This window comes from Echeneis naucrates, chromosome 12 (assembly GCF_900963305.1).
Source record: "Echeneis naucrates chromosome 12, fEcheNa1.1, whole genome shotgun sequence".
Taxonomy (NCBI): domain Eukaryota; kingdom Metazoa; phylum Chordata; class Actinopteri; order Carangiformes; family Echeneidae; genus Echeneis; species Echeneis naucrates.
The window spans coordinates 16,676,608-16,692,328 of NC_042522.1; the positions used below are offsets into that span (position 1 = coordinate 16,676,608).

The window sequence follows — 15,721 nt, forward strand, 5'->3', positions numbered from 1 at the left end:
GCAGCCTAGCTCTCATGTTGAGACAGACAGGAGGGGAGAAAACAGACAAACAAGTGGAAGGAGAAGGCTTTCATTGGTAGACAAGTAGACTACTGTGGCTCTGATCCGCTAAGCATCACACAGTGATGGGACAGTGGCGTCACTGACACAAACAGTACAATGTACCAAACATCAGTGACACATCTGGATCACAATGACACTAACGGGAGAAGGGCTGCATTGACAACACAAATGTAGTAAGGCCAGTTATCAAACATGAGTGTGACTTTAAGAGGAACATCACTTGCACAAACAAAAAACATGAACTATATGAGCCCAAGCTCATGTTTCTCGACCCCGACCTTTGTGTCTAATAATATGATGTCCTGCATTGAATAACTTCCACCCATACCTCCTCTGGCAGTGAAGGCTCAGTGGATTTTCTGTTTCTATTTGTCAGCAGAGATCTACAGTTCTATGAATCTTTTCTTTCCTATCCTAAGGCAGATTATTCAATACATAAAATGATCTTATCATAAAATAACAAAAAACTATTTGACAAAGGTGTGTACAAATAGCATCTTTGTAAAACAGGTCTTGTTTTAATTATCATACGAGACTATCTTTTAAAAACAGCAATATTTCTATTCTGTGGTAAAAGAGACGACAGACATGTGAATCTTGATCTACTTTGTCCTCTCATGAACCTTTTCCAAACTTTTTGTGGGAACGTCCCTGCTAGAGTTATTTGGAGGTTTCATGGTGCTGGGTTGCAATGTGAACCATAATGACGCAGCTCTTCTCCATCTTTGTTTTACTTTAACACCCAGCACAATACAAAATAAACTGAGCTGAAGCAATAAGCCACATTGGAGAAAAAGAAATACAATACTAAGTTAAAATACTTAGATCCTTTGGATTTTTCATCAGGTTTTTTGGTACTGACCCACTTGAGAAAAAAAAAAAAAACTAAGTAAAAATGATCTAAACTTTACTGTGAAATAATAAATAACATGGAGAATATGAGCAGCATGAGCATAACAATCCTCCATAAAATACTGAAGGTCAATAAAAACGTGTTGACAATTATTACATCAAGAAGGTTTCACATGCCAAGAAGCCTATTCCTGTGTTAATGGAAGGAAGCACTCTAAAACAAAAGCCATGATAAGAGTACAGGCACCAAACAAACATGTTAAACAACCTCCATAGAAACGGCCCCAAATGAAATGCCCTCATAAAGAACTGAACTGGCATTAAAACACATCTGTGTCTGTTATAAATGAAGTGACTTCTGCAGTTGTAGTAACCCCTCCAGCACCAAGTGGAAACAATGCAAGAGTCTGTAAACACTTACTTCCTCTTTTTTTTTTACCGACTTTGTTCGGCTGCTGGTGGCAAACATGAAAGCAGCTCACCATAATATCACTTACTGCTATGAATGAATCAGAAACAATATGTGATGCGACTCACGGCCGTAATATTAAAATGAAATGGCAAAGTGAATCAGGTTTCAGAATCGACGATCAAGTAATTTACACCACAGATATCAGCTGACATCTTGGATTACTAAAGCACGCTTACCACCTGCATTACCACGTTTGCAGAGAGCACAGCCGGACTGGGAGATTTAAAAGGAGACTAACCAAGCAGACTACCAACTTAAACACTGAAATGGCATGTAACTAGCTTTTTCAGTAGTCACTACCCAGCAACATCACAATATCGCAGTGCTACTTTTGCACGGTTCACCTACCAGGATCTCACAGTCTTCTCTCAAGCCGAAGATGCGGGAAAATAAATAAATAAATAAATAAATAAACAAACAAACAAAAACAAAAACAAAAAAAACAACAACAAACATGACACGTTAACGCCACATTTTGTGCAAAGACACCGCCGCTGCAGTCTGCACCCCTCTGAGACAAACTGGCTCTGATTATTTCCGCTTTCTTTCACTCTCCGGGTGGCAGGTTCAACAAACCGAAGCAGCAAAAGCGACAGCCAGTGAGCTGAGGATGTTTTAAGGCGGCACTGATGAGTGCTAGCCTTCATGACAGTCCCCATGTACCGATAAAACCAGGGGAGTCTCCCGATTTTCAACAAATGATGCTCACTGGGTTTGTTTATTTTCTAGGAAGAGAGAGAGAGAGAGAGAGAAAAACTCTTTTTTTTTCGGGTTGTACGACCATTATTTTCCATGTAGTTTTCAACAAGCTTCTACAGGAGACACACAGCAAACCTGAAAATGATAGTTAACCAACATCAGCTCAACTATTAGTGAGCTGATGTTGATGACTTTTTTTCCAAAATAAACATCGAAACCAACACAATATGTATCTATTGTGACATGTCAGGTATGAAACTAATTAGCTGACCTACCGTTATAGACGAAAGAGAAACCCGACTTTATTTAATAAAAAAAATCTATACAATACATTAAACCGTGCTAACTGATAGACAAAAAAAACTAACGCAAACCTAGTTTAGCATGAGTTAGGTGTGGTTGTTTCTCCGTTGTCCCAGGTAATAGTCGGGGCCCGTGCAGCGGTTAACGAGTCACTGCTCAGATTAGTCTGTTAGCTGTAACGTATAGCAACATGCTAGCGCTGGCTACCACCGGCCGTATTACCTTCCGTTGATGTCGACGGGGAGCGTCACATCGTCCCCGACGACGGAATCCATGTCTGCGGTTCGACTTATTCGGTCCTCTCGCAGAAATAACACGACATTTTACCGAGAAGACGCAGCTTGAAGTTAAAGCGGGACGGGATTCAAAATAGTCCAGGCTGCCGCCATCACGGTGAGGGGAAACGTCACCACTGCTCTGCTGCCTTCAGGGTGTGTCGAACATTTCCCAATTATGGTTGAAATGATGCCACAGGAGAGTCATATGAGATGATAACAATATGACGGTGTGGAAGAAAACTCTATTTGATATTAATAGCGAAATCCAGTGTTGTTATTTGTTTATTTAAAATAAATGTTGTGATTTAAAGTTGTTGTTTACGACGGGGACGGAGGCAGGTCATTCATTGTCGGGCTGCAGCAAAGGCAGCATAATAACACCCTGATGGAGGCTACGGGCCAAAACAAATACTTCAGTGAGTTTCATTAAATGTCAAAAATAAAAACTCTTTTGGAAGAAGAATTCGTGTTTGGTTTCCATCCATGTCTACAAATATCTAACAGCTGAAGTTAAATGTTTTTATATATAGGGCCCAAGGCTCCTTGTCATTTTGACAGAAGAGGATCGTCACAAAACGGATCTTAAACTGTGAATTGGGCATAAACAACCTGCAAAATTACTGTTTACAACAAAAAGACACGAATTTGTGTAATTGTTTTTTTAGAGATTGAATGAACGGTACTGAACTGGTTTATTCATATGTGTCCGTCTCTAATCAAAATGTTAAAGAGTGCAGGAAGGACACCCGGCATAATTAACACTTGTGCAAACGAAGGGACTATTTATAACATTTAATGGAAGTATAAACTACGATAATTACTGTACTCTGAGCTTTTTACCATCCATTTCACAAAGTTAGCAGAAATGTCTATACGTTCTTTGACGTAAAAAGCAGTTTTAACCAGCACATGAAGTCAACCCAGACAACAATAGCGACACCATGTGGTCTCACCTTTAGATACAGAGACTGTTTTCCCCGTTGAAGCACAATGGTAGATTGTTGTTTTCATTTGGAAAATGATTGAATTTGATGTTTTCCTCCGTCAGATGCAGGATGCTGGGGTATTTTTTTTCCTCCACACATTCCCAACATGCAACACTGTTGTCTCAGATGAGCTCATTATCACCAGTTTCCATGAAACACCCACCACTCCCTTCTCTCTTCAAGTAAACTCCACCAGCTCTGGATTAGCAACTGCTCAATTCAGACAGCCGGTCCTGCAGTCAGATCACTGCCTGATGCTTTCTTTAGTAATCTGATTTATAGCGATTAATTAAAGTGCCATGTCAATTAATGTGAGTTCTTTGTATTTGTAAGGCATTTTGTGAGTCCGTCATGGAGAGGATCCCTCTGTCAGTATCTATCTTATAGTTCACTGTCATTGTTGTTTCTATTTTATAGCAATATATTTTTTCTAGAGTAAAAGTAACAGATGTTTTGCATTTAAAAGCTGCTTGAATGTGACAGGACACATAATGTTAGCAAGCAGCAGGTGCAGTCCCATTAGCTGCCCAACAGCAAACAAACCCTCAAGTCAGTGTTTTTGAAGTATATTGTCAACTTGTGGGGGGAAAAGTTAGACCTGTTTGTAGTCTCACAATGGAGCAACATTATAATTATAATTACACATTGACCATCACCACAGCTCTTTGCATTTGATGTAAAAGTAAGTGAACTTGTGCCCACACATTACAGGTTAGCTGTGAATTGTACCATGAGAAACTTACTATCATTGTCAAGTTAAGCGCTTGATCTTTTTATTTGTATTAATCTGCTTGCAACTGTGCTGACCGCTTATGTAAAATTTACAAGATAGAACAAAATCTTGATAAAATTATTTTTCTGCAATAAGTATTTGATTTGTTGCAAATATTCCAGCCATCCAAACAGTTGAAAAGTAATCGTCCACATACAAATTGAAAGTATTTATTGAACAAATGGACATTGACAATGAATAAAAAGTAGACAGAAAAAAGATGTAGGCGCCAGAAATGGTCTTGTTCAGAGTTTGATGACTTATTACATTTGACCGATAATCCAACAATGATTTGAATTCTAAATGCGGTAGAAAATCTTTGCTCCAAGTGATGTGTAAAATTGTGAGGTATTCTTATCTTGTTTTAATGTCTACAACAGATTTACAAAAAGAAGAAACAATTTTCACATATTTGCATAATTCCTTAAAACACAAGTTATAGTATAGCACAGAATCCTGGTACAGTACATGGCTGATTATCATAGAGGAAAAACAACATAAAGCAAAATAACAAAAATTAAAAAAATAAACGATAATTAACATTGCAATAAATTTGTTCTCTGGAGCCCCAAATTTACACATAAAAAAAATCTATAAACTCCAAGACCAGTTGGGCAAACTGATATATAAAGATGTCAGAAAGAGTAGTATTGCTTCAACCAACAGAAATTTGCTCAGTTGGCAACCACATTAACAACATTAAATAACATTAAATTAGCAAGAGGGGATCCACTGTATACAGCAAGGTTTGCACAATTATACACACTTGTGTCCAGCTACAACAAAGAAACCTTTATTTAATTAAAACTATCTCCACTAGTTGTGTTTCTAAAAATATTACATACAGCTGTGGGGGGGCTTTGTACAGAGCAAAAGAACTTGATTTTTAGAGAAAAAAATTCAAACCCTGTGATTTATATTGGCTAGAAAGGAGTTGATCTGTTTTTAGTTTTTATAGCTATCTATAAAATATTTTCCCTCAGAATAAGCATTTCTGATACTTGCAGCACTGAAAAAACAGAGTTTTGAGTAAACAACAGATGGGTGACTATCAGGGAACTATGTAGTTTTGGATGAGATATTACCATTATAGTGCATTATGGAAGCGATGGCAATATATGGGCTTTTTTATTCATCTAAGCAAGCATGCACAAAAAACATTAGAATATTTTAGCAAAGTGGTGAAATCACAGCACTATGGTTAGCACCTTAGATAATTTACTTAGCACCATGCATTAGAGAGAGGCTGGGGTTAAAGATGGGGGTTTGTATGTTGATTCCTGAACCCGCTCTCCTCTCTCCTGTGGCTCAGTCTCCTCTAAGGATGGCCTGTTTCTGTAGTCTGTCTACTGGAAGTCAAGTAGAAGAAGAGACTCCTGGTCCCATGTAATGCGAGGTACACAATAATGCCTACCTTTCTATATTTTTTATTTATTTTTCAATGCAAGGAAATTGTAAGGCTGATTTCACGCTCCACAGTTGCAGAGAAAATATTAAAACGCTATTCAGAACTAGAGCTTCTTTCTTGTGAGCATATGTTTCCTCTGACCTTTAATCTCCATGAACACACGTATTCCTCCTAATCATCAGTGGCATCCGGTTCAATAGTTCATCAATTAATTAGGATAACATTTAATATTTAATGCACTGACTTTCTCCATGTGGGCAGTGTGTGCATTACTTTGTGGCTTTAGGTGTAATTTAACAGAGTTGACTGGGGGCTACTGGCTTTCCCGCATTAGGGAGGGTAACTGAAATGGCCCATTTGGAGCACACTTACAGATGTGATTTCTGCTCAGTTTAAACAAATGAGCCTGCCTCTGAAAAAAAGAAAATCACATGGAAATGAGCACCAAAGGCAGATAAAAATGGCACCCCTGAAAAATCCTTCCATAACTTTAAAATATCAAATTATTATCTTCTCATTTTCTATTGCACTTGAAGATTTTTTTTACATAAGATATACATGTATAAAAGTTAATAATAAGAATACTTATATATGTACATTTAACTCATCCCAATTACTTAAATTCTTCTCTTCTGACAGAACTGAATTCCTGGTACACACAGTACACACAGTATACAGACTGTATACAGTTACAAAAATAAGTTACTATAATGTCCGTTGATTGACTTGGCCTTGGTCTCACTTCACTCAGCAATGTTCCAGAGAGATTGTATGGCATAGAGCCTTTGTTTTTCCTCCAAGCAGGCATATGTATGGAGATCCTTCTTGAAGAGCCTAAAGAAGCTTTTGCCATTTTGAGAAGCTATTAGTGCAAGAACTCCCCTGCTCCCCCCCCCCAGCTCTCCATGTTTTCTCTCTCTGTGTCTGCAGTCCAATGGGAGTTTGGCAGAGTGAAACAGGATCTGTCTGGGAGGGGTGGTGGGGGGGTGGGGGTTGGAGGCTTGTTCTCTCTTGAGTATTTGGTTGTGAATTAGAGGAGACTGCTCCGATCCCCAATCTCTTCTGCATGCACTTCTCATCCAGGGGTGATGATCCATCCATCCCTCCATGCTCGGAGGACATACACTACAGCCCTCACAGGAAGCACACAGGACCTACTTCTAGGTGGTAATGTGAGCCAGGAGTAGTGTTAGGGAGATTGTATATGTCGACCACAGGGAGCACGGTGGGGTCCAGGGAGTGGAACACAAAATGGGCCTGATGCCAACGACCATCTTTTATCTGAAACCCAAATAGGCAATGCATCTTTTTAGTCAAAGGTAAATTATCCATGTTATGAAAGTCTGAGAGTCATTAATAACAGCTAAAACGCATTAAACTGGATGGTAAAATCTTGTTCATACCCAACAGGAGTCTTCTATGACCTCTGGCTCAAGCTCTCCTCCCACTTCAAACACCTCCTCACTCCAAGCTTTGAATCTCACAGACCCCTGGGAAGCTGGCTGATCCTCAGCTGACCTCCACACTGAGATGTTCAGGCAGTGTATGATGATGTGCTGCACGGCCTCTGAGCTCAGCAGGTGCAGGAAGTTCATCTGGACACGACCAACACTGATTGTTGGCTGCTCAAAGAGGCAGAAGAGAGACTGGTTAACGATCCAACCATGTGCTTGTGTGTAATATTTACCCAGTAGACTTTGCTGACATCATATCTTTTGGGTGGTTATTGTGTCCTAAATACCTTGGACACTGTTATTGGTTTCAGGCAAGTCTGTCCACCTCCAGTAAAGTTGCAGGAGACTTCTATAGTATCTGACGAACAGCCCAGGTTGGGGTCAATCCAATAAGTGCCTGGAAAATGCAAACAGGTTAGAGATTATGTTCTACCTAAACATACATTTACTGTCCATCTTTTTATTAGAAGATGGCACAGTCTCACCATCATTTAACTTCTGTTCACAGCTGTGCAGGTCCCTGCAGATGCGGGCTGGGTTATCCCGAGTGCCCAGTGGGTTCTTCAGGCTCTGGATCAGGTTACTGAGGTAGTGGAGGGTCTTAAAGATCTCTGCACCCTGGTCCAACATCGGCAGGTCCATCACTGGCTTATTCTGTGGGGCAAAAATGACTCATCTGTATAGTTTTCAATGTAGTCGAAGATTGAAAAAAAGAAAGAAAGAAAGACATAGACGTCATACTCTGCTAACCTCAGTCCTGAGAGATGAGTGTGACTCCACAAACATTAGACCATCTTCTTTCTGCAGCAGAATAACAAAATCCTATTTTGTTTGTATTTCATCCATACAGGACTACTCTTTATTGAATCTAATGAAATCAGCAAACATAACATGTCTTACAAATGATGGCGGGACACCTGGGGGACCCTGAAATGCAGAAAAAAAAACTATATTCAGACAAATATTCATGCAACTTAATTATAACATGTGTGCTTGACATTTCCCTCAACCTATGAGGGTGCAAAACTTACGGGAAGTCCAGGAGGTCCACGAGGTCCAGGAGATCCCTAATAAAGAAGAAAAACAGGCTGGATGAGCTTAAGTTTTCGATGATGTCATCAAATCTGGAAATACAGAAAAGGACAATGCCACACAAACATACCCTTGGTCCTTGCAATCCCTGAAGGAAGAAAATTGTACATGGTGATTAAATTTTCTTTCAGCACAGTAGACAATGCAAACAACATACAAAAAAAAAATTAAAAAGCATAGATAACATAAACAGCAAAAAGACTCACTGTCTCTCCACGATTACCCTTCTCTCCTCTAGGGCCCTGCAAAAGAGATGTGCATAGTCAATAAACTGAATAATAACAGCAGAGTGAACTGGTAAGGTTTAATTGTATAATACTTACTGCACTTCCGGTGGGGCCAATTATTCCCATCGGCCCAACTACTCCTCCTATGCCCTGATGGAAAGAGACAGTTAGGAGGAAAAGCATGAAACAGACGTGTCGGTGCATTCTATCATTTTCATTTTAATCTTAAAATCTACTTACTTATTCTGCTGAAAAATCTACTTACCATGGTGCCCTGTGGCCCCTTTGGTCCCCGTATGCCTTTCGGCCCGAAGTCTCCTGGAGGCCCCTGAAAAAGAGATGTAATAAATATTTATACATATTTATCACACACCTGTTTAAAACTCTAATACCTGATCGGGTTTTTTTTGTTTGTTTGGTTTTTTTTTTTAAACAAACTAGCTCCTTTCTCTAACATCTACAGTTCATTATAGAACATCTGACTGCATTCAATGTTTTCAAGTTCAACACAATGTTTCAGCTGTTCTAAAACACATTGTTTCAATTTTTAAATAAAATTCAATAGACCTTTATTGCTAACCAAGATGCAGGATGGATGTATGTGTCATATTACAGTCACGTAAATCAAACTATAAAACCACTCTTAAAACTGGTGATTATGGGGATTATAAGGAACAGATCATATGCAGGAAGTTGGCTTGCTTCTCTTTGTAGTTGGGATCTCGTGATGGGAGAGAACAGGCTGTAATTTGAAAAGGTTTGAGGACATTGAGCTGGAACTGTCACACAGAGTAACTGTCAATTTTCCTTACAGAATAAGTATAGATTAGCTGTGTCTTTAATGTATGTGCAAAAAGAGATGTTTAGTTGATACAAAGAATAAACACATGTGTAAGTAAGTATGTAATTACTGGCATCCTGACAAGTTCGACCACGGACGTCTAGACTACACCTGAATTACAAAACAAGCTGTATTTGTAGAGCTTCTCCACTTAAACAGTAATCCACTTTCCGGAAAGTAGCCCATGGTTAAATTACCCAAGGAGGAGTACTAAAGCAATCTGTTTAGAAGAAAAATAACTGTTGGAGTGGTTCATTTAGTGTTTACTTTTCCCAAGAAATGTTTTGTTGTATGCTTTTGTTTTGAGCTACATGGCCTTTCTGTATCTGTTTACTCAAGTATGGATTCAGTCCTATCATCACATCATGTCTAGGAGTGCCTGATTTACCACATTTAACCAATTTTGTGTGGCCACAGAGAATAAGCAGATTTCTACTTGTTAATGATACATGTGACAGTGATTCATGAACATGAGCATTGTATTTTAACAGTCACATTTGTGTTTGGTCTTTTAGTGAACACAGATGCTGAAAGATGTGCCGCTGTTTGGTTTCTGAACATACCCTGGGTCCGAAAACTCCAAGAATTCCTGGAAAACCTGGTTCTCCTGTATCACCCTGGGCAAAAACACACGTCATGTTATAAAATCTTGAATTTGTAGGATCATGTCGTGATATGATGAAGTCGGTGTGGCTGCTCACAGGTTGTCCTTTAGGCCCCTGGTCTCCCTGTGACCCCGGCAGCCCCATTCCACCTCTAAAGCCTCTTTTTCCTGGAGGTCCGTTTTGGCCTCGAAGACCCCGCTCACCCTGATGGATGAATAAATAAATTAAGTGACTGTGTGGGGATTGTGCGAGGGCGGTAACTATTTTTGCATTGTTAGCCTGAATGTGCCATACAGCATTCCACAATTCCCCCCTTACCTTGAGCCCAATGCCACCCTGATCTCCTGGGAGTCCTGGAACACCAGTTTTACCACGTGAGCCAGCTTTTCCAGGAAGACCAACCTCTCCATCATCCCCGTGTTCTCCCTACAAAGACATGGAGAAAATTAGAAAATAAAAAAATCTATCCAAAAACCTATAACCAAATATATCTAATCTCCAATATCATTAATTTACTAATATTTAAGCCTCTGGGGAGTATTAGCAGCACAGCAAATTGTTGTTTTAAAGAGACTGGTAAAGTTGATAAATCACTGGCTGTCTCACCGGCATGCCTTTACTGCCATCCTTCCCCGGGACTCCGTCCACTCCAGGCACACCCTCCTGCCCCTCTCGACCCACCACACCTCTGGGACCAGAAGGACCCCCTGCGCCCTGAGGAGGAGAGAGGACCAATCAGAAATGTGATTATTCTTTATTCTTGTGTGTTTCTTCTTCTTCTTTTTTTTTGCCTTTACTCAAGTAAATTTGCACAAACAAATCTTCCCATCTGGTTTCATCTATTTATGCAATATTTCCAAATACTCTTGTCTTGGATGCAGACTTTTTTTTTTAAAGGCCAAGAGTTTTCAAAGCATCTGTCTTTGAAGCTTAGTCATTGAAGCAGGTGTGGATGCCTGGATAATCCTTGACTTACCTCAGTTCCCCTCGTTCCTTTTTGTCCTGTCTGACCCTTTTTTCCTTTCTGACCCTTAATGAAGACAGACAATGTGTTCAAGGTAAAAATTATTATTATCATCACATATTGTCAGTGTAAAAAATGTAAAGTTGACATTTCTGGCTTTCAGACCTTTAAAGCCACAAATGACATCAGCACTTCTGTGTTATTATATTTCCTTTAGACTAATTGATGGCCTCTTCATTAAATGGATGTTTCTCTTAGAGCTTTGCTAACTTGCTTAGCGTGTTTGCAACTTCACAAAAATGTAAACTGAATTAACTTTCATTAATTCATTTTACATCTTTTACAAACTTGGACATGCTGTATCTAAAACCATCAAAATGTTTTACAATAACTTTCTTACTTGATCTCCTTTGGCCCCTTTGTGTCCTTGTTGCCCACGAGGTCCAGGATGTCCCTGAAACGACCAATTATGTTAATGAAAACATGCTGTTGCACAACTCTTTCAACTTTATCTCAGAGCTAGGTGTGACACTCACAGGCTGTCCAGGAGCTCCAGGTCTACCTCTCTCTCCATCTATGCCAATTTGACCCTGAGAAAAACAGAGTTGACTGGGTCTCATAGGTCCAAACCCTGTGGGGAACTTTGAAATAATCTGAATTAACAGGACTTACTTTGTACCCTGGATCTCCGGGTTCCCCTCGCTCTCCTCTGTCACCCAGAGGACCCTGATGGAACAAGAAATATATGTGTTAACTGAATATTGTTCAATTTATGCGACCAATTAGCAAACAAAAGTCAGTCAGGTGTAACTTACTAGGTCACCTGGAGGACCAGGAGGACCCTCTACTTTCCCGTCATCCCCATGTTCGCCCTGTGGATAAAAATCACAACCGTGGAAAATTTAGATGTTTAATGTAACACTATTCCCTAATGTGTCACAACATTGTTTCCTGTTTCTGAAATGTCTCCTAAAATGTTGCATGTGTTGGAAAGTTTAGTTTGTGTATGTGCTCTGGTCACGTGGTTGGTTAAGATGTTAGATCAAAAAGAAATTGTCCCATTTTTCACTCTGGGTTTGTGTGAAATAAAATCATAAAGATACTGAGATATCAAATCTACAAAAACAAAGTTGATGACTACAAGCTGTCTACAAATTACTTGGGATTCTGGTATGTGGCTTCATCTACGATGATCTGGGAAAAGGTTGAGGATCAGATTTAAGGAGAATAATAAGTCCAATATTACACATAAAGTGAACGAGGTGTACCTTTTCACCTTTTGGTCCTGGAGGCCCCATGGGGCCCTGTGGTCCCTGATGGCCCTGCAAAAATTTGTTATGTGGAATGACTACACCAAATGCAGTTAACCATGATAATCTTGTTTCACGTTTAATGTCCGTACACATCAGGATAGTTAAATAAACTAATCTCACCTCATAACCTGCAAGACCTAATTCTCCCTGCTGACCCATTCGACCAGGAGCTCCCTAGAGAGAGCAAACGTGTTTTCAGTCAAAGTATGTGTACTTAAAAAGGAGTTTTGACTTCATTTATCATTTGAAATACTTGATTGATAAATATCTGTATCATTACTGTTCCACTTTACCACGTGTCCAATAGTTCCTCTTGAGCCCTTTGGCCCAACAAAACCTGGTGGTCCTGTCTTCCCCACTGGTCCCGTCTCCCCCAGGTGACCTTGATGACCTTTCGCCCCCTAAACGTATACATCGTATAAATGATAGAACAGCCGATCAAACTACATGTCCGGGCCACTGTGTGTGAATATTTGTGGTCATGGAACAACTACACCGTCATCACACATGATTTTACAAGATTTACCTTTGACCCCAGTTTGCCTCTCTCCCCAATTTTGCCAGGTTTCCCCTCTGGACCCTACAGAGAGACACCAAAAAAAAAAAAAAAAAAAAAAAATCAAGGTCTGAGTTGAAAACCTCTGGAAGTCCACCTGTGTGTGAGATGTGTGTTATCAGAGAGGCAGGTTACTTACTCTGACACCATTGAGTCCAGGACTTCCAGGCGGGCCTTCCTTTCCCTTTAGTCCAAGTTCACCTTTTTCTCCTTTGTCACCCTCCTGACCTGTGTCACCTTTTTCACCCTGAGAATACAGACATAAAAATGATTTTTAATAAGCTTCTCCTATAAATAATTCATAAATGTCGTAGGTCTGGTGACCTATAAGTATATTTTGAGAAATAAATCTCACCTTGGTTCCATCAGGCCCAGCTGGACCAGCTTCTCCCTCTAGGCCGGGCTCTCCCTGTACACAGATTCATGTGTGTATACACACAAGTTATTGAAACAAACCACTCTGCTCCACCTATTAAAGTTAATATTGGCTTAATATTTAAAGATACCAACCCGCTGTCCTATTAGTCCCTGCTCTCCGATGTTCCCAGCAGGTCCAATGGCTCCCTGACACACATAGATGGATATGAAAGTTTGATGTAAAATGATATCTTTATAACATTTATTTACATCTAAACTGCAGCAATACTGACTCTCACCTTCTCCCCGGGCTCGCCTGGCAGTCCTGGTTCCCCCACCTTGCCTGGAGGACCCTTATTAACAAGTGGAAATTAGAGAAAGGAAAATGTTGAATGATTCTGGAGAAATATTTGGAGCTAATGACTCTTTGGCAATAGATATGAACAACATGTCAGGGTGAATTTCATTACGTATTGTTATGAGAAAGGCGGGAGAGAGAGAGAGAGAGACACAGAGAGAAAGAAATGTGGGTTAATTCATTTAATTGGACAAATTACTTGAATCAGAGAGCCTTGTACACTGGGATAGGGTGAACAACAGATGTGACATATTTAATCATTTAGTCTCCCAATGGCCTTTGTGTGTGTGTGTGTGTGTGTGTGTGTGGAGGAACACCAGTGACTTTTATACAGGTGGAAGATGTTTGCTTACAGTACATATGTAGGAGCATGTTTGTATATGCTTGCAAAGTCTCACCTTTTGACCTATTTCTCCCAGCAGTCCCAGAGTCCCCGGTGGCCCAGGTGATCCCTATTGAGGACAAGACAAATATTTGCATGATTATAAGGGTTAAAACCAACAAGGGATGCTTCGCGCTAATAAAATTCACATTTCAGTGACTAAATGCAAAAGAACATAAGAGCTGTGTGGCTAATGTTGATTGTTGATGAGCCAACGGCAGATAAATGATTAAACCATCTGTACACAGTTTGATGTTAAATGTAATCTGCCAAGAATTAAGATCCAGAAACATTCCCGTGTTGCCGTGAATGCTTATTCATCTCAGCACATGTGAATGATGGCTGTTTCCTGGTTGACTTGCATTCAGGCCAAACAACAATGATATTATAACAAAAATCACCTGTGTGGTCTTTAATTCATATAGCAGTGTATTAATTACGTAATGAACAGCATCTGTCTTTCAGTGAAAGCTGCTATGCAGCAGCAGAGGTGACACTATGGAAACTCAATGAGAGGAGAAATGACAATTATGACAAGAACAAGAAATTCATTCGAACAAACTTTTAATGTAGCTGCTGCTACAGCTTGCACTGAAGTTTACCACTTGTGTATTGCTCATTCAAACTGCATTTCAATTTCATTATTTCACCTGACATTTGTGTTTACTCTAGTATGTATAAACTGTCTGCTGTCTGAGGTGCACTAAAGAGGAGAATATCAGGCTATTCATTTAAAACAAAGACAGCAAAAAGGGAAGTGATGCCTGTCTGAATATCTGTAAGCTAATTATCCATTTAACCAAAATAAGGCATCCGGCATCCCTCTGCTGTCTCACTGCCCCTCTCACTGCTCATAAAATAAAGCCACACAAGGACTGCAAATCTAGTACAGTAAAGGTTTTATGTATTATGGCAATTATCACATCTACTTTCCCCACAAGTTCAGTAATTTTGCCCTTCTTTATAAGTTGCCCCCCTCCCTTTCCTTCACCCCACATCCTTGCACTGCACTTTTCTACCACTTCAGAACAGATGTGCAAAGGATGAGACAACTGTCTGGCTGCAACTGAGGAAACATTTAATACATACAAATGTACTTTTAATAACCACTGAAATATGCTTCATAAAGTACTTCCTGGCTATGATGTTTTGGAGCTAGCAGGACCCGGCAGAGAGAACCAGGATGCTGTTTGGTGCCAAAAGGATTCTAATAAAAGTTGTGAGTGTAGAAAAGAAGAATTGAAAGGAACAGTGTGATAACAGGATAAGTGAGAGAGAGAGAGAGAGAGGGGAAGAAGAGACAGAGGCAGTTGGGAAACTGAGAAACACAAAGTGGAAATCTGAGAAGGCTAGGAAGACGAGGAAACCAGAAAGGAAGATGGAGTATGGAGATGGACGCAGGATCATACCGGCTCGCCTGCTATTCCCTTGTCCCCTGGAGGTCCTGAGGGCCCTTGAATACCCTGGAGACAGAGACACCATCTCAACTTCATCCAACACTGCACGTATGTATGTAATGTATGCAAGCTCTAAAATTACATTTTGGTCCTGCTATTTTTGTCCATAAGCAGGACTGATGTCGGTACAGCACATTTGAGGCCTTTGTGGATGCAAATATTATTAACCATTCACTATCTTACTGATGTACATACAGTATACTACATGCAGAATGTGATGCTGGATTTTTGTGGTACATAAGTGCGTTTAGGCCCTTTCAATAGTTTCAACTTGTTATTTTC

At 40.0% G+C, this 15,721-nt stretch overlaps 2 protein-coding genes across 8 annotated transcripts in view; both read right to left on the minus strand.

Moving 5' to 3' along the window:
• The window catches only part of cdk5rap2 (CDK5 regulatory subunit associated protein 2), a 29,583-nt gene extending 26,797 nt beyond the window's left edge, over positions 1-2,786 (minus strand). For 5 of the 7 annotated variants that reach the window (XM_029515224.1, XM_029515222.1, XM_029515225.1 and 2 more), the window contains exon 1: positions 2,612-2,664. In XM_029515224.1, the coding sequence (XP_029371084.1) occupies positions 2,612-2,664 (53 nt within the window). Of the gene's footprint in view, positions 1-1,735; positions 1,847-2,611 lie in introns of those variants that run through there. The other 2 variants (XM_029515221.1, XM_029515226.1) reach the window with 2 other exon arrangements.
• Positions 2,787-4,585: 1,799 nt separating this feature from the next.
• The window catches only part of col27a1a (collagen, type XXVII, alpha 1a), a 62,814-nt gene continuing 51,678 nt past the window's right edge, over positions 4,586-15,721 (minus strand). The window contains exons 32-61 of the mRNA XM_029515475.1: positions 15,392-15,445; positions 13,999-14,052; positions 13,542-13,595; positions 13,396-13,449; positions 13,241-13,294; positions 13,025-13,132; positions 12,856-12,909; positions 12,623-12,730; positions 12,450-12,503; positions 12,285-12,338; positions 11,832-11,888; positions 11,689-11,742; positions 11,553-11,606; positions 11,417-11,470; positions 11,029-11,082; positions 10,659-10,766; positions 10,371-10,478; positions 10,149-10,256; positions 10,011-10,064; positions 8,872-8,934; positions 8,703-8,756; positions 8,586-8,621; positions 8,450-8,467; positions 8,319-8,354; positions 8,188-8,214; positions 8,038-8,088; positions 7,773-7,941; positions 7,575-7,684; positions 7,237-7,455; positions 4,586-7,114 (exon numbers count right to left, since the gene is read on the minus strand). Coding sequence (XP_029371335.1) covers positions 6,968-7,114; positions 7,237-7,455; positions 7,575-7,684; positions 7,773-7,941; positions 8,038-8,088; positions 8,188-8,214; positions 8,319-8,354; positions 8,450-8,467; positions 8,586-8,621; positions 8,703-8,756; positions 8,872-8,934; positions 10,011-10,064; positions 10,149-10,256; positions 10,371-10,478; positions 10,659-10,766; positions 11,029-11,082; positions 11,417-11,470; positions 11,553-11,606; positions 11,689-11,742; positions 11,832-11,888; positions 12,285-12,338; positions 12,450-12,503; positions 12,623-12,730; positions 12,856-12,909; positions 13,025-13,132; positions 13,241-13,294; positions 13,396-13,449; positions 13,542-13,595; positions 13,999-14,052; positions 15,392-15,445 — 2,229 coding nt within the window. The 3' untranslated portion in view covers positions 4,586-6,967. The remainder of the gene's footprint in view (positions 7,115-7,236; positions 7,456-7,574; positions 7,685-7,772; positions 7,942-8,037; positions 8,089-8,187; positions 8,215-8,318; positions 8,355-8,449; positions 8,468-8,585; positions 8,622-8,702; positions 8,757-8,871; positions 8,935-10,010; positions 10,065-10,148; positions 10,257-10,370; positions 10,479-10,658; positions 10,767-11,028; positions 11,083-11,416; positions 11,471-11,552; positions 11,607-11,688; positions 11,743-11,831; positions 11,889-12,284; positions 12,339-12,449; positions 12,504-12,622; positions 12,731-12,855; positions 12,910-13,024; positions 13,133-13,240; positions 13,295-13,395; positions 13,450-13,541; positions 13,596-13,998; positions 14,053-15,391; positions 15,446-15,721) is intronic.